General features: G+C 36.6%; 1 protein-coding gene across 1 annotated transcript in view; it reads right to left on the bottom strand.

Annotated features, from left to right (window-relative positions):
• The window catches only part of USP6NL (USP6 N-terminal like), a 219035-nt gene that overhangs the window by 31163 nt on the left and 168875 nt on the right, over window positions 1-18997 (bottom strand). Inside the window, exons 11-14 of the mRNA XM_006891872.1 lie at window positions 13673-13767; window positions 12645-12710; window positions 12459-12558; window positions 9839-9991 (exon numbers count right to left, since the gene is read on the bottom strand). Of these exons, the coding sequence (XP_006891934.1) occupies window positions 9839-9991; window positions 12459-12558; window positions 12645-12710; window positions 13673-13767 (414 nt within the window). The remainder of the gene's footprint in view (window positions 1-9838; window positions 9992-12458; window positions 12559-12644; window positions 12711-13672; window positions 13768-18997) is intronic.

Raw genomic sequence — 18997 nt, 5'->3', positions numbered from 1 at the left:
CATGTTGCCAGGAGGAACAGGTCTTTGGAGAGGGACATCATGCTTGGGAGGGTAGAGGGACGGCGCAGGAGGGGAAGACCCTCTATGAGGTGGATTGGGGTAATCGGGATGGGTTGTTAGAAGCAGTGCGATTGGCACAGGATAGAGCAGGGTTTAGGGCTGTTGTACATAGGGTCGCTATGAGTCGCAAACGACTTGATGGCACATAACAATAACAACAACAGTCATTCTATGATCGGCACTGTCCTAGATGTTGGTGATAACAAAGCATGGTCACCATTATTACGATGTTTATCCTGTCTAATAGATACATGCTGACCAACATTAGAAACAAAGCACTGTAATAATAAAGATATTTAAGGATATAGTTCAGACAAAAAAATATAGCTGGTCAATTTTCTGGCTGTGAAGAAGTTAGGGACTGATGAGAAGGTTTCAGGAGGGAGGTGATGAATCCAAGTTATAAAAATGTAGCAGCTAGATGAGGGCAGGAAGACTTAAAGGGTAGATTGTTAATAGCATTCCTGGAGGAAGATCAATATTCAAAGGCAAAGCAAAATGAAACAGTATGGCACATTACGACTGAATTCTAAACATCAGTAGCCAGTTTGTTATATATAACTGGCTTACGAAGCAGGCCTGGGTTCAATCATCATGCTTGGAAAGGTGAAGGGATGTGAAAAGAAATGAAGGCCTTCACCCAGGTGGAGTGACACAGTTATTAAAGTAATGAGCTCAAGAGTGTCAGAGATTATGAGGATGGCACAGCACAGGGGAAGTTCAGGTCTGTTGTTCTCAGGGTCCCTATGAGTTTTACTCAACTCCATGGTACCTAACAACAACAACAACCATCACCACCTTTACCAGTTGTATGGCCCTGGCCAAGTAGTTAACATAGAAGCCTAGTTTCCTTGTCTGAAAGCTATGAATTATAATATTGATAAACTAGGATTACAACTTAGTTCAGACTTGATTGCTATCCAATGTGAAGCTATAGAACTTGGGATCCCATTAGATTCAACATATTTAAAGGAAATAGAAAAAAAAATAAATAAAAAAAGAAATAAAATAGAAAAACAAAGGGGGGGTGTGTGGAAAAAAAAAACACCACAAAACAACTCAACACCATAGAAATGTAAACTCCAGTTTGGTGTTACAGCCACACTGGAGGAAAGATGCAGACCTGGTTGAGGATAAGTAAGAATCATAATGTGCAACTTAAATCAACTACACCATTTAATGGGCACAGACCAGTACTAAGAGGCTTGGTCATTAAATCCAGGCCACAGACAACAATTCAATTAGAGTTCTAATTTGTAATTCAACTCCACAAGAAATAACTGGAGAGCTCTGGTGGACATGGAACCAACTTGACAGCAGAAGTTGATTTTACAGGAGTGAGTGAGAATGAGTGAGAAGGTACGTCAAAATTTGTTAGGAAAAAAAAATTAATTTTAGGAAGATTTAGAATTAGGGAAAAATTTAGGAGTGTCAAACATGTATTATTCATTCTGTATTTTCTGAGCTAAGATACCACATTTTATTTGGTATTTGTGTGTTTTTATTAAAGAGAATTTGACCAAGCCTGCCTTTATATGCCAGTCTCAAACAGATTAGCTACTGATTTGACCTTATAATTTAAAACTTATAAGCAGTACTGAACAGTTAAAAGTACTGTTTATCCAATTGTTAAATGTGAATTAATTAAACTTTATACATTAAAAACTTAGGAAGACTTTGGTTTGTATTTTGTAACTGTGGTAAAATATAGCCAACATTAAAACTTGTCATTTTAATTAATTTTCAAGGGTACATTTCATTGGGATATTTACACTCAATTTTGTGTAAGGGTCACTGCTATGTGTTTCTAAAATTTCTTTATCGTCCCCAACAGAAGCTCCATGTGCATTAAGCAATAATTCTTCATTCCCACTCACACCCCCCCCCACCGTGTCCAACAGTAACAAATCTCTCTACATCTGTCTAGTCTTGATATGTCATATAAATGGGATCATACAGTATTTGTCTTTTTGTGCATGGCTTAATTTCACTTTGTATTGTGTTTTCAAGATTCGGCAAGTATTGGAATTGCATTTTTTTTTATGGCAGAATAAGACACTGTATGTACATACCAAAGGTTTTAAATTTTAAATGAAAAACTGATATTGTCTCTTCACCCTCCCAAGTATAATGTCCCTCTTCAAGGACCTGTCCCTCCTTACAACATGTCCAAAGTTATGTTAGATGGAGACTCAGAATCCTTGCCTCCAAGGATCCTCCAAGTTTAACCCTTTCCAGGATGAATCTGTTTGTTTTCCTAGCAGTCCATGTCTCAATACTCTTCTCCAGCACCACAGTTCAAAGGCATCAATTCTCCTCCTTTCCTCCTGAGTCACTGTCCAACTCTGATGCATAACAAGTGATAGCAAAGACCATGGCCTGTATCGGACACACCTTAGTCTCCAGAGAGACACCATTGCTCTTCAGTACTTTGGAGAGGTCCCTAACAGCCGACTTTCCCATGGCAATACGTCTTTTAATTTCCTGGCTACTGGGGCTGAGAGTGTTGACTGTGGAGCCAAGCAAACTAAAGCTGTGAACAATCTCAGTCTCTTCACCATCCATCCTGATGCTGCCAATTGGTCCAGTGGTGAGAACCTTTGTCTTCTTGACATTGAGCCTCAATTCATATTGGAGGCTGCAGTCCTTGACCTTCTGAAGCAAGCATTTCAGGTCCTCCTCAGTTTCAGCAAGCAGGGTTGTGTCATCTGCATAACACAGACTGCTGATAGCTCTTCCACCAATCTTGACCTCACATTTCTCCTCATAGAGTCCAGCCTCCTGGATAATCTGTTCTGCACACAGGTTGAAAAAGCATGGAGACAGAACACATTCCTGGCATACACCCTTCCCAATTTTGAACCATGCAGTGTTCTCTTTCTCTGTTCTGACAACTGCCTCCTGGTCCAAGCATAGGTTTCGCATTAGAACGACCAAGTGTTCTGGGATTCCCATTCTTCTCAGAGTCAGCCATAGTTTGTTATGACCCACATAGTCAAATGCCTTTGCAGAGTCAATGAGACACAGAGAGACATTCCTCTGGTATTCTCTGCTTTCAGCCAAGATCCATCTAACATCAGCTACAATATCCCTAGTACCACGACCCCTTCTAAACCCAGCCTGGACTTCCGGCAGTTCTCTGCTGATGTGCTGTTCCAGAACAAAAAGAGCTAGTAAAGAAATGAAGAGCAATGGTTAGAAGGGTAAAAGTCAGAACAAGTCTAAAACAGAGAGCAGTTATCTGGAAATGAGTAACTTGAATGAGCAAAAAGCATGGCTATGAACAAGCACAAATGAACATTTTCTATGTGCCACTCAAGTATTTAAAAAACAATATTAAAGAAAGCCTATGTAAAAGAGACAATGCAATACTGAAGCAAGCAATAGAAAAATCCCCAATTTCTCTGGTGAAAAAAAGAACATATATTTAAGAGTCAAAGCAATATACTGCTTTCTTTATTACAAGGATTCCTTCAGTGTTTTATGTGATACTTAAAGTCAGAGACAAACAGTAAGCTACTCTCTCAAATACTCTAAAATGAATTTTTTTATGCTATATAGATCATAAACTGTTAACATTTGACCAAATTTGCAGCCAGTGTGTATACAGTGGATGAGCCATGGCTTTAGAACCAGAATGACTCCTACAAAATTGATAAAATCTCTGTCAAAAGACTTCGTTTGAACAGAAGAAGAGCTAAGGAGATAAAAAGAGTATTTCTCTCTAAGGATCACTGGCCCAAGAAATAGACAAGAAAGAATTCAAATCATGTTAATACACTTCAGCTGTTGCTTTTAAGTTATTTAAATTGAGGTCTTCAGTGTTGATTCACATTAAGATGATGAGCTGGCTTTTTATTATCATTTTTTGTATATGCCTGTTAGTGGCAGTGGTCAAAACAAAGATATGACAGAACAAACCAATAAAGCAAAAACAACACAGGCATGAACAGAAATGGTTGGGAATTAGTAACATAAAGGCAATGTTCACTACATAATAAATGTGGACTAAATCCACAGACAAGATTCACGGAAGTGTCTCTAAAGTAGACATTTAACAGATTAAAAAAATAACTGAGACACACTACGTCTCAAGAAAATGTTATACTGAAATATTGCCTGCGAGATTTTGCCCAGCAGAACAGAAATTCAAAGATGATGTCCCCAGCATCCAAGAAGAAAAAGCAAATATATCACCGAGAACCACAAGGCAGAAAGAAAAAAAAAATCAAACTGTCCTCAGGCTTCTTCAAATACATAGACAATCTGCATAAGGCAGCAAATGAGAGCTGACTGACTGTGGGACCAGACCATCTGGATAAAGGTGTGGTTCTTCCGTTTACTAATTCTAAGGACTCTGGGCAAGTTACTTAAACTAACAGAAGCTTTATGAAGAGCAAATTAGCAATATCCATCAGAACCTAAAATGTACGTATATTTACACCCAGTAGTTTCCTTTATAGAACTTTAGCATACAGACACTTATCGGTGAAGAGGATATTAATAACTGCCATTACTTTTAATAGAAATAAAGAACAATTTAAAAACCCATTAATAATAGGGCATTTCCAGGGTATATTAGTTTTGCTGTAGATAACTGCAGTTCAGTCAGCTCCAATTCACTGTGACCCTGTATACTGTAGACCTAAGCCTTGTCCAATCCTGTGCCATGCTTACAATCTCTGCTGTGCTTACAATCACTGTTGGAGTTGCTGTATTAATCCATCTCATTGAAAATCTTGCTCTTCTTCAAAGATTCTCTACTTTTCCAAGCTTTTTCCAGGAACTGGCCTCACTTAATAACATGCTCAAAGTCCTTAAGACAAGTCTCACCATCCTCACCTCTAAGAAGTACTCTAGCTGTAAATCTTCCACGACAGAATTGTTATTTTTGGCGGTCTATAGCATATTCAATAATCTTTACCAACATCACAATTTAAAGGTATCAGTTCTTCTCTGGTCCTCCTTATTCACTGTCCAATTTACATATGTATGTGAAACAAATGAAAATACTATGACTTGAGCCAGCTACATGTTAGTCATTAAACTGGTGCCCTTGGTTTTCAATACTCTGAAGTCTAGTTTGTCAAGTAACTTAACAGCATATAGACTGACCAGCTATAAGAAAAGATGTAGCCTTGAGACACATCTTTTCTAATTTTAAATCAAGCAGTATATCCTTGTTCTGTATAGGTAACTGTTCCTTGGTTCAATAATACACAGATAAAGTTAAGACAAAAAAATTAGAAGACTAAGATTATGGATTAAATTGTGTCTCCTCAAGAATTACATGAAAAATTTAACCTGTGTATCTGTGAATATGACCTCATTTGAAAAAAAGGTGCTTTCTTGTTACGCTGATGCGGTCATATGGAGTGGGGGTGGGGGAGAATCTTAAAGATAACCCTTTCTGACTGGTCTTACATTAAAAAAGCAGGACATAAGGGAGCTCTGGTGGTCTAGTGGCAAGAAGCTGCACTACAATCCCAGAGGCACACCATTAAAATCCACCAGATGCTCTGCTGGAGAAAGAGGGGCAATCTTCTCCTGTACCAGTCAGATCTGATTTGACGGTACAGACACATAAAATAATTAAATTTTTTTTTAAAAAAAGCAGGATATACAAAGATACAAACTTACACAATGAGACAAAACAAAACCAATTCTACTGCATTAAATTGAGCTCAAATTACAGCAATGTCTACTGAGTTAGCAACACTGTAAATCTTTTTTTTTTTTTTTTAATTTTTTTATTTTGTGTGCGTGTACCGTCAAATCAGATCTGACTGGTACAGGAGGATATTGCGCCTCCTTCTCCGGCAGAGCATCTGGTGGATTCGAACCGTGTTCCTCTGGGATTGCAGTGCAGCTTCTTGCCACTAGGCCACCAGAGCTCCCCTCACTGTAAATCTTTACAAGAAGAGATCGCTCATGTTTCCTCAAGAGGCAGTGGGGGATCTGAACCACTCACCTTTTAGTCAGCAGCTTGGTAAGTAACATATGTGTAAGTATATATATGCTAAATAAAGTTGGTCTAATAGCTATATAGGGAGCTCTCATAGCCTATTGGTAAGAAGCTGTGCTGCAATCCTGAAAATACATGGTTTGAATCCACCAGCTGCTCCACAGGAGCAAAGATGGTTAATCTCTTCCCATGCAATTAAATGCCTGTGAAAACCAACCAGAGAGTCGGCTATGGGTCGATTCTAACTCAACAGTACATGACAACAACAATAGCTGTATAGAGGCCTGGTTGTCTAGCCAGTAGGGAGTCATGTTGATAATCCAAAAGTTAAATCCACCAGCTGCTCCACAAGAGAAAGATGGACAATAACCTCCTGTGTGATTTACACGTTCTGAAAACCCACTGAAGGATCAGCTATGAGTCAGTTTCAACTCAAGGCAAAGAGTTGAGTTGAAAAGCTATATATAAAAGTCTATACTTTGATAAATAAAAGTGCATTCTCCTATTAGGTGCACATGAAACATTTAATAAAAATTAATTTCAAATTAGTCATAAAGTATATTTCCATAAATTTAGGTCAGAATATATTCTCAGATGCTATAAAACCACACATTAGTACTAGTGTTGCGATTCATAGCAACCCTATGAACAAAAGACAAACTCTGATTTATAACTAGTTAGAATTAGTAACACTAACAATATTGTAAATGAGATAACAGTCAAAGAAATATGGGACGAAAACAGTAACAAGAGCCATAATTTTGTTAAGAGGCAAAAAAAGTGTCCTTAACTATATATAGTTTTATGCACATAAGTCAATTAAAACACATAAAAAGTAAAACCAGTCCTCATTCACAAAAGCAGCTAAACCAGAAAATTCTTAGGAGTGAATCTAATAATATGTAAGATTTATAATTATATGTAAGAATTATAACTATAAAAGGTAAAAAAGACAATTAAAAAATTAAACTTAAAAATGAAAAGTTCATGACAAAACAAAATATTTAATTCTCCCTAATCAAGAAAAATTTCTGTCCCATCAAGTTGGCTCCACAGTCAACACTCTCGGTACCAGCAGGCCAGGAAATCAAGAGACAAATGGACTGGGCAAGTCAGTTGTGAGGGACCCTTCAAGAGTATTGAAGAGCAACGATGTAAGGCTGGAGACTAAGGTGCGCCTGATCCGGGCTATAGTCTTCGCAATTACATGCTATGCATCGGAAGAGTTGGACAGTGATTAGGGATGATAGAGAATTGATTCCTCTGAACTGTGGTGCTGGAGAAGAGTATTGAATATACCATGGACTGCTAGGAGAACAAACAGGTTTAACTTAGAGAGGGTGAAGCCAGAATGCTCCTTGGAGTCAAGGGTTCTGAGGCTTCGTATGACATACTTTGGGCATGTTGCAAGGAGGGACTGGTCCTTTGAGAGGGATATCATGTTTGGGAGAATAGAGGGCGCAGGAGAAGAAGACCCTTGATGAGATGGATCGATTCTGTGAGTGGAGTGGTGGGAATGAGTGTGTTGGAGATGGCGAGTTTGGCACAGGACAGAGCAGCATTTAGGACTGTTGTACACAGTGTCACTATGAGTCACAAGCAACTCGATGACATATAACAACAACAATTAAACTACTAATATTTATAAAGGCAAAGATCAAGGAGGCAAACTGATCAAAAGAACAGAACAGACATAACAGAAATAGACAAATATAGGAAAACTTAGTTTATGATAAAAATGGCATTTTGACTTAATGGGGGAAAACTATTAACAAACACGAAGAAAACCCAAACAAGCTCATTTGCTTCCACTGGACGTAATAAACATCAACTCTGAATTCTGAAAATAGGAGAAGGGCAAAAAGTAAGCCTTTTCCCTGGCTTTTCAGTACCCAAAAAGCCCTGCTGATGAGGGAGGGAAATGTCTTTAAGAGAAGGCAGCTGGCTGATGTAAAGGAGAGAAATGAATTTTAAAAATACAAATACTATTTTAGGCAAAGATAATCAGTGCTGAGTAAATATTTTTTAAGTAAGTAAATAAAATACACTATCTACACTACAGCAAGCAGGGCTGTGTCATCTGTATAACGCAGATTGTTAATAGATCTTCCACCAATCCTGACACCACACTTCTCCTCATAGAGCCCAGCCTCTCAGATAATTTGTTCTGCATACAGAAAAGGTATGGAGATAGGACACATCTCTGGCATACACCTTTCCCAATTTTGAACCATGCAGTGTTTCCTTGCTCTGTTCTGACAACCGCCTCTTGGTCCAAGCATAGGTTTTGCATTAGCATGATCTAGTGTTCTGGGATTCTCATTCTTCTCAGAGTCAGCCAGTTTGTTATGATCCACACAGTTAAATGCCTTTGCATAATCAAAGAAGCACAGATAGACATTCCTCTGGTATTCCCTGCTTTCAGCTCAGATCCATCTAACATCAGCTACAATATCCCTAGTACCACGACCCCTTCTTGGCTCCACAGTCAACACTCTTGGCACCAGTAGCCAGGAAATAAAAAAAAGTATTGCGATGGGAAAGTCTACTGTTAGGGACTTCTCCATGGTACTGAAGAGCAATGGTGTCACTCTGAAGACGAAGGTGCATCTAATACAGGCTATGGTCTTTGCAGTCACTTGTTATGCATTAGAGAGTTGGACAATGACTAGGAAGGATAGAAGGAGAATTGATGACCTTGAGCTGTGGTGCTGAAGAAGAGTACTGAATGTACCATGGACTGCCAAGAAAACAGATTCATCCTGGAGAGGGTTAAAGCAGGCTGCTCCTTGGAGGCAAGGATTCTGGGGCTTTGTCTGACAAACTCTGGACATGTTGTAAGGAGGGACAAGTCTTTGGAGAGGGACATCATGCTTGGGAGGGTGGAGGGATGGTGCAAAAGGGGAAGACCCTCTATGAGGTGGACTGATTCAGTGACTGGGTTAATCAGGATGGGCATTTCAGAGGCAGTTTGACTGGCACAGGATAGAGCAGGGTTTAGGGCTGTTGTACATAGGGTCGCTATGAGTCGCAAGCAACTCGACAGCACATAACAACAAAACAACAACAACATCTAAACTACAACACACTGCAAAAGAGCACTGGGTTAGCAGTAAGGAAACTAGGACCCTAGTTCATGCTAGTTCATGCTTTAAGAAAGTAAATGCTAAATGGCTCCATGCTCAGTTGCTTCTTTGCTGGCACTTAAAGAAGACAGGTGAGATGACTTGGTTGCTCTTTCTCAAATTTTCACTCATTTAGGCTTAATTCTTGGCTGGGCTGCCTGTGAAGCCCAAGATGCTTCAACCTCTTACTCTCAAGTTCTTCTTATGTGAAATCAGAGATAATACATACAAGTGAAAAGCCAGTTACTGTAGAATGTGATTCTCTAGTTTCAAATTATAATATTCTCATCTATAAAATGGGACTTCTCACTTACTGTGCTGTTGCATATAGCTTCTTAATCTAGGATTATAAATATAAAAAGTGCTCATTGCAATGGCAATTTAAAGCATTATGGCTTCCACTGCTGAACAAGAACTATCTGCCAGCCAATCTTTCTATATTTAACTATGAATAGTTCACTTATTCTATCAGAAGAGGTAGATTTAATTGTCCATTTACCCTTTCTTAAAACATGTATATTTGTCCTTTCTTAAGAGAAAAACCGTGAGCAACTGATAAGACACTGGCTCAAACTACATCATTACAGGTACAATATTTTTGCTTTGAAAAGGAGACCCATGTTGATCCCTCAGGCCTCCAAACCTTAATAATTATCATTTAGACACAGAGTGTTTGGATTTTTCTTACCAGGTTCTGGAAGATCTAATTTCGCTCGTTTTAGTTCTACCATAGAAATTTGAAGTTGTTCTATTACAAAATCATCTTCAAAGAAAAAATCCTTTGCCAGGGTTTCCTGAAGAAATTCTACAAGTTCTTCCATAGACAATCTCATTAGATGTTCTAAGAAAAAAAATGAAAGAAATAAAAATGAAGAGTTAACAGCTACTTCAGGCTGAAGATAGTTTAGTCTTTAAAAGGGTAGGCATTACTGCATGCAACTTCTGTAAAGCCTTGTGAATATCATTAAAACTTAATATGCCAAACCATTCTGATGTAAAAATAGCCACAAAGAAAAGAAGGTACTCTAACTTAGAGTGGGGGGAGGTGGTATAGAGGGAGGATACTGTCAATTACCTTCTCATTGGTTTCAGAATAAATATGTTTAAGGCATTAATAAAAGAGCTCTGTGGCATAGTCTGTAATGTGTTGTGCCATCAACCAAAGGACATTTTTAGAAGTGTGAATCTACCTGCAGTTCTGTAGGAGAAAGATAGACAGCTGCCCCATGTTAAGATTTATAGCCTTGGAAATCTAATGGATGATTCCTACGAGTTGAAACCAAATCAACAAAAGTGAGTAAGTGGGGCATTAATATGAACTCTTCAGTGAGAGCATCTTAGCGACAAAGAACGGGAGTGTACTCCAGGATGACATCAGGTCTTTCTGCTTTAGTGTAAAACAAATTAAAGAAATTCTACAGTTACTAATTTTATTTGAGATTTATTTCTATTTATAAAATTGATTTTACTGCAATAAAATCCACAAAACAGAGTTAAAACCAGGTACTTAAAATTTTGAGATGTGTATATGAATGTGTCTTTATGTAGATGCATTCACAAAAACTAACCAAGTTTTGTATGTCATTGTATTTACTTTTCTCCATTCAATAATGTATCAGGGGTATCTCCTACTTCAAACAGTTAAAACTTTCAACATCATCTTTAATAGTTACATTGTGTTTTAATAATTCATTGCATACATGAAACAGGCACCTCAACAACAAAACAGTAACAACATGCATGAAGTGCACTATATCAAAGAAGTCCTCTAATAATGGACATTAGGCCATTTCTAGCTTTTTAGGGAGTGTCATTATCATTTAGGATGAAGCTCTAGGAATAGCATCTAATATTAATTAATATTAATTAATTATTTTGGGTTTCCTTTTAAATTTATTTTGACCTTTTTTGTTGTAGTATGAGTGAAAGGTTACAGGGAAAATGAGTTTTCCACGGCTTTGAATATTCTTAAAGCAATCACACACACAAAAAAAGAGAAAAACAAAGGAGAGATGGGGGAAGAAAAACTATTTCATGAGCATCAGCTAACATGCTGGTTAGGGTGCCAGTTTTTGAAGCTTTATATGCTGCTTTAAAGGAACTTCATTTACGTCCTTGAGCTTGGTCTCCTTATCTAAGAGAAAAATCCACAGCAACAGAAAATTTCCTCACAGCTTATTTAATGTAATGTCATGGTAGCATAGAAAGTAATTGCTATGCTTAAAGTTTTTGTACAAAAAGGTTAAGAAAAATTTTACTTCCCCCCAAAAAAATGGAAACAATCAATCAAGGGTCAAGTAAATAAAACATAATTTAAGATGAAGAGAGCTACAGAGAAACTTAATTAAATATGTTTTTACTTTCTCACTTTATGGAACATAAAGCTAACAAGTATATATTTTAATAAAAATTATACTTTCTTTCATATTTGTTAGCTCATAATCCAAAAGAAGTAAAAAGAAATAAGAGGCTGGGGGAGAGAGAGTGAGTGACAGCAACAGAAGGAGAGAGAGGAAAAGGGAAAAAGTACTGAATAATTAAGTGAAAAATTGATGTACAATAGAACTCTGAGTCTTGGCACGCAATTTATTGTGAGTTGTTTGGTCTTGAAGTTTTAGTTTGTACGCTGGGGTAATGAATCACAACACTTTTGAATCCTTTTCTTTGAAAGAGTAAACAAAGGAGTTTTCATTCCTATCTAATGTTGGACAATATGGCATTATTTATTTTCTTTTGAAGTAAGCAATCAAATAACTAATCATATTTTTAAAGCAACTGACAAGTACTTAGAACATCAAACACAGTCAGGGAGTAAATAAAATACCTAACATGACCCCATGTTATTCAAGTAGTTATAATTTAGTTGGAAAGCTGACTAGATGATGATTCAAGAACATGAGAGTAGAGAGTATACAATGAACATGATAAAAAAAAAAAGTCCTCCCTACCTTTTCAACTAAGCATTGTCCTATCTTTGAAACTTGTCCTATCTTTACGTTAAGATTCAGACTGCTGAAAAGGACTAACAGGATCCAATAGAAACAGATAGTTAACTAGTGAAACCATCAAACTGCATACTGAAGTCATCAACTTACTGCTTAAATTGAAAATAAAACCGACATTAAGAAAAAAGGATTAAAGATCTCTCAAGGTTTAATTGAAAAATAGTCTTTTCACTGACTTTCAAAAATTTTTTAAGATCACTACTGAAAGAAAACTTGTGGGAGTTAGTTGTAGAGGGTGAATGGGACATCAGACTTAAGATACATTTTTTTTTGGTAAAATGTTTAGAGTTAACATTTTCTTACTTTTGTGTAATTTTAAGATTGTATAAGACATAGCAGTAAGAATTCGTTCTCCTTCAAATATGTAGATATCCCATATTCTTAGGTTGAGTGTAAATGGAGTCTGTAATTAAAAACAAAACAGGTAAAATGTTAACTTTACTTCATCTTTTATTTATAATTTCATGATTGGGCTTTAAAAATACTTACTCGATCAAGAAAGCACTGAAAAAACCATTTCATTGTATAAAAGCTTGTGTAGATTTCTTGAGAATCCTGGAGGGAAAAGAAAGATCTCTGAATTGTAGCAAAGAAACATGCCAACATAACACAACAGTTAGGGAGGTTGTAGAGGCACCTGTCAAAGGTAAACATAACTATGTTTAGATTTACTCCTTTTGCTCTTACCCTATCAATTTTACTTCTCAAATTACCATAACAACAATTCCTTTCTTATAACTGAATTGTAAAACAGGAATTGACTTTTCAAAATATCTTACCCTTTTTTATAAACTGTGTTTTACAGTAAAGCATATGTCACTCACTAATAATGCATGATCCTTGAATACTTTTTGTGCAATTAGAAAACCCTCAAAAAGGTCAAAATTACTGACAAATCATGTGCTTTCATAAACTATATTTGTTTTTATCAGTTTCAAAGTAGTAGTTTGATTTTATGAGTTAAAGCTGATGCTGTTGGTGTTTTCTGTTGAGTAAGAACCGACCTATATCTAATCTTTCAACAGGTTTTTCGAGGTAGTAAATTGCATGAGAAGAGACTCTCAGTCTTTCTCTCATGGAACAGCTGGTGGATTTCAATCATGTGCAAATCCTCACTGGATTTTTTTTTTGTAAAGCTGACAGTATGTATCAATATTAAATTTTATATAAGTATTCATCAAACACTTGGGAACGGTATAGGAAATAACACTGTAAGTACTTACTTAGGTAGTTAAGATAGTTGGTACGAGTCTAAATCCAATTATTCTAGCTTCATTCTTGGTATAAGGACACGCGATGGAGTAATGCCAGTATGTGTTGCAGTGTTACCAAAAGGCTGGCAGTCTGAATCCACCAGTTACTCCAGGAAAGGAAAATGAGCAGTTCCCTCCCATAGAGATCTACAGCCTCAAAAACCCAATTGAGAGTCACTATGAGTTGAAATGGACTCCATGGTGGTGGGTTTGGTTTTGGTTTTCATTCTTGGTGTTAAGTGAGTGAAAATTACCTCTACCTACCAAGTGTTGCTTAAGCTTGGACAGAAATTTATTCAGTATTTTTTCATGGTGTTCTTGGAACCTCAAGAGTTTAGGAAAACCTTGGACAAAAAAGCCTAGAATACAAACACAAAAAACAATATTTTATGAACAAGTGTCAATTTGAAAATCCAACTTAATTCTTTCATTTGTAATTGGCAAGAGTAAGAAAAATCCTATATTACCAAAATGTTTCCCTCATCAATAATTGTTCATAAATTTTCAGTAATGAAACTTGTAGCCTAGAATTTGCTAGCTAAAGATCTTAAACTTATGAGAATATAAAAAAGGACAGATATTCCTGCGTTAAATGGGTGAATAAGGAAAGATAATATAAACTGAAGCCTTGATCATGATGATCTGTTCTCTTGAAATACTGGGTAATATCATAAATGCCAAAATTCCTCATCAATTATTCTAACCATGAACATTTGTTTCACTGCAAATATATAAAAAAATATTTTAATTTCAGTTTAGGTCTATTCTAGCAGTTTTATCAGTATCTTATTGCCAAAATTCTTACCACTTTTCAATCTTTTCTATAGTGGCACAGTCTGAAGGGAGTTACATCGCAAACCCAAAGACCAAACTTCTCTGAAAGTTTAAATCCACTAGCGTGGCTCTAACAGAAGGGAAATGGGTAATTTCTTCCATGGGATTTACAATCTGGGAAACCCACTCGAGGGTTAGCTATGAGTCAGTTACAACTCAATGGCATTAAATGAGAGCACAAGTGGGTGAGAATTCCCCACTATTTACTATCAGTTCAAACTGGCACTATAGAAACGATACAAGCCAAAAAAGAAAACAGTATTTTAACCCAACAGATCATGAAATATAATCCATACATTATTCTAGGCAGTATGTAATTGCAAATGGTAAGGTAATACTAATTTTACATTAGCTTTTAAAACTGTACTTTCTATTTTTATTCATGTTTCTTTTCAGATAGTCTATACATCCATAAAAATAACAAATTCTTAATAGGCTTTACAATTTATCTACAATAGTATTTGGCAACCTGGATTCTACATATTACTTTGCAAAATGTTCTATGCTTCTCAAAAAGAATCCAGGGCAATAACTACTCCTTTTTGGATACTAATGATGCAAATAAACTTATTAGTGTTTCTAAGTTATCTTATAAATAAACCTATTTTTCTTTGTTTAATTCTGCCTCTCAGATTTACTTGATTTTGGAGTCCATTTGTTTTACTTTACAGAATGTGTTTCCACAAAGAAATTACACTACGAACTGAGGAATTAGTGTTCTTTGGAACACTGTTGAGAAACATTGCTCCCTAATCTTCTGGGCAGGACTATTTCTTAACAAATTCTAAGTTTTCTAAGGTGTGTATAAAAGCTTCCATACACAAAAATTCTATTCCTCTTTTTAGTAATATTTTTCATTGAAATGATTTCATAATATACACTGACAAAGAAAGCGCTCTCTATCAGTGCCACTTTCACGGTCAATTTGATAGGCATGAGCATTAGAAGAATTTCAAGAAAAGTATGATTTGGAAAAGTCAATATTCTTGAATAATAACTACTATCTCAAGGATAGTAAATATCAAACATTTCTTCACTCTTCAGTGCTATCTCAGACTTGATATTAAATTTTGTTTTCCTCTGCCCTCATTTTGATACTAAGTATGTGATAGAACTTTCATAGAGAAAATATAAAGAACTGAGATTACTTTTACTGACAGAATTTGATGGGCAGACCTAGAAACAAGTATCTCTAAGTACAAACTTACACATAATAATGACCTAACCTGCACTGTGAATGTAAATGTTAAGACAGCAGATTGACTACTGCTTTACAGATTAAACTAGTGATAATGATTCCTTAAATTACGTGATCAGATATATTGAAAAGAAACTACTAGTCTGCACACCCATGTTTACTGCAGCTTTGTTCACAATAGCAAGGAGTTGGAAACAACCTAAGTGCCCATCAACAAACGAATGGCTAGAGAAGCTGTGGTATATTCGCACAATGGAATACTATGCTGCATTAAAAAACAAGGAACTCATGCAATACTACTCAAAATGGTTGACTCTGGAGAACATTATGCTGAGTGAAATGTCCCAGTCACAAAGGGACAAATATTGCATGATGCCACTGTTGTAGAATGGGACTGTCCTTGGGGTTGGGAAGAGACTAAGATGGGTTCAATAATGTATGCTGCTCTGAAACAGAGAAGGGAGAAAACTGTTTAAAAGAGATATATGATTAGGTATTTCGGTCATGACAAGAGTCTAGAGCGATGGCTACATGGTGGAGTGGACCTGGGGGAGGGTTTGTAAAATAATGAAAGAATCTTTTCTTTTCCTTTTCCAAGAGGGTAATGTCTGGTGGCGGGGGGGAGCCTTGGGAGGGGACAAATCCACAACAATGAATGAATGGAAATCCAAAGCTTCTGTAAATTTTCACTGAAATTAATAACAAATTTAAATTTAAAAAAAAGAATTAAGTTAGAGTAAGGATGGCAATGGAACCACCTTACTTCTGTAACTTGATTTGTGCCACTATTAGAACCTCTACTCAGAATATTATTGCTTTTCAATTTTTGACTCATACACTTTTAACTTGTTAGTTAAATTTGTATCTTCTAGGCTGCAACACTTCCATGATACATCTTCAAGGATATGAACATGTACGGCTAAGCACAATTGATAACAGTGCATCTAAATTCCAAAATCAATCTCCATAATAGTCTATGTGTTTCCTACTGCCAAGGGGGCCCTTTGGAGTAGTGAGAGAAGACATTCACCCTGAAACCCACAGCGTCCCTTTTCAGCAGGAAGTAGCTAAGAGAATGCGCCATACCCTTTTCCTTATGCATCAGGGTGAAGTCCCTCTCAGGGAGGAGTGATAGGGAATGGCAAAGGACACGCTGACCAAGGAGATTAATCAGAACTGACTTTGACAAGCACTGTGGCAATTGGACAATTAAAACAGACATTGGTGGGGGAAGAAGAACGAACTGGGGATGAGGGTGAAGAAAACAGTGCAACAATGAATGAATGAAAACCCAAAATCTCTGTAAATGTTCATTAAAACTAATAAAATTTAATAAAAAAAATAAAAATTCACCATAAAAAAATAAACTGTCTTAAATTTTAAAATCCTCTTAGTGAAGTACAAGAAATTTCTAAATATTCTAACAAACAAAAAAAAAAAAAAAAAGAAAGAAAGAAACTACTAGTTTCCAGAATTGGACAATATTGCATTCCATGTGTTTTAAAATATACCAGCAATACCATCTCATAATAAAGATGGATAAAGAGCCTTTAAAAGAAAAATTCAAGATACTTCTTAAAAGATGCTGCCTAGGGGGTTGTAATTCAATCATGTAGCTTTCTTTTAGAGTCCAGGATACAAAGTGATCAGAAAACATTATCATGTTGAAGGTGTTGTCAGTCAAGTATGACTTGTTGTAAAGAGCCCTCAGTCTAGTATAGCACCTCTATAAACAATAGTACTTAACCCTGTCCTATCCTGTGCCATCTTCTCAATTCCTGACACACTCAAGCCTACTGCTGCAGTCACTGTGTCAAACCATCTGGTTGAGGGTCTTCCTCTCCTTTGACATCCCTCCACCTTCCCAAGCATGATTCCCCTCTCCAGAGAATAACCTCTCTTAGAAACATGCCCAAAGTATGTAAGATGAAGCTTCATCATCTTTGCCTCCAAGGAGTATTTTGGATGTACTTTCTCTAAGACAAATCTGTTTGTTCTTTTGGTACTCGGTGGGCTATTCAGTACTATTCTCCAACATCACAGTTCAAAGGCATCAATAATTCTTCTGTCATGCTTATTCACTGTCCATTTCTCAAAAGTATAATGCTAAAAGTGAGAACTTGCTGGAGAATGTTAACTATTGCAGCCTTCAATATGGACTGCATCTCAACATCAAGAAAACAAAAATCCTCACCACTGGACTGATAGGCAATATCATGACAGATGGAGAAAAGATTAGGACTGTCAGTTACTTCATGTTACTTGGATCCACAATCAAACATTTGGTAACAGCTGTCAGGAGATCAGGAGATGTATTACACTGGCAAAGTCTATAATCAGGGACCTCTCCAAATAATTGAGGAGCAATAATGTCAGTCTGAGGACTAAGGTGCCCCTAAGTGCTCAGAGCAATGACTCCAAGTGACCCTATAAACAATAGATCTGAATCCTGCCCTATTCTGTGCCATTCTCATCATCTCCAACATAGCTGAGCCCACTGCTGCAGTCACTGTGTCAATCTATCATGTCAAGGGTCTTCTCTTTCACTGACTCTCCACCTTTCCAAGTATGATGTCCCTTTCAAAGCATAATGTCTCATTCTAAGGAATAGCCCCTCCTAACAACAGTCCAAAGTATGTGAGTGAAGCCTCATCATCCTTGCCTCCAAGAAGCACTCTGGCTGTCCTCATTAAAAAAACTGACAACGTTTAAGGGAGAAAGATACAGACAGTGTACTTAATACCTTCACCCCCCCAAAAAAAAATTAATCATATGTTAAGAATGTTAGATTTTGTACACTACAAAGGCCATAATTTTGAAAATGTTAAAATGTCACTTGAAACATGGAAGATTCCTGGATTCCTATATATATTATCACATAATTAATAATGATTGACATCCTAAGTTCCTATTTGGATCATTCTTCAATGTTTCTTTTCTTGTGGGAATGACTATACTTTTAAGAGGAGTTCTACTCACTTATGTTCTGAAAATTTTTTATCATAAAACACCGACCAATTAGAACAGAATCTCTTAATTTTAGAAAGAGCTCTTAAAACTTAGACAACCAGTTCTTGAATACTTAGTGTTGAAACATTTTTCAATTTGGTATGAACAACACATAGATGGCACTGGGACAATAAATTTCTGCAATACATGGACAAATGTCACTTTTAGTTCTAAGACAAGTTACCCATCTAAGCTCTTTAGAACAAAATTTATCACAGACACTTGGAAAGTATTAACACTGTTATTTAAAAAAACAAACAATTAAGAAAGTTCTAAAATATTAAGCAATCAGAAATTTAGGAAGTGTTTTTAGTTTTAATTTAAAAGAGTATCAATTTTATGACTGTTAATAAAACCCCTAAAATTTGTTTTAAACCCTCTTGGAATACACAACTGTTGTTGTTGTTGTTATGTGCCGTCGAGTCGTTTCCGACTCATAGCGACCCTATGCATAACAGCCCTAAACCCTGCTCTATCCTGCGCCGACCACACCGCCTCTGACACACCCATCCCGATTACCCCAGTCACCGAATCAATCCATCTCATAG

This window comes from Elephantulus edwardii, unplaced genomic scaffold (genome assembly GCF_000299155.1).
Source record: "Elephantulus edwardii isolate Elephantulus edwardi_28Jun2011 unplaced genomic scaffold, EleEdw1.0 scaffold00105, whole genome shotgun sequence".
Classification (NCBI taxonomy): Eukaryota; Metazoa; Chordata; class Mammalia; order Macroscelidea; family Macroscelididae; genus Elephantulus; species Elephantulus edwardii.
The sequence above is the reverse complement of the archived record's forward strand: the minus strand, read 5'-3'. Positions and strand labels throughout refer to the sequence as shown.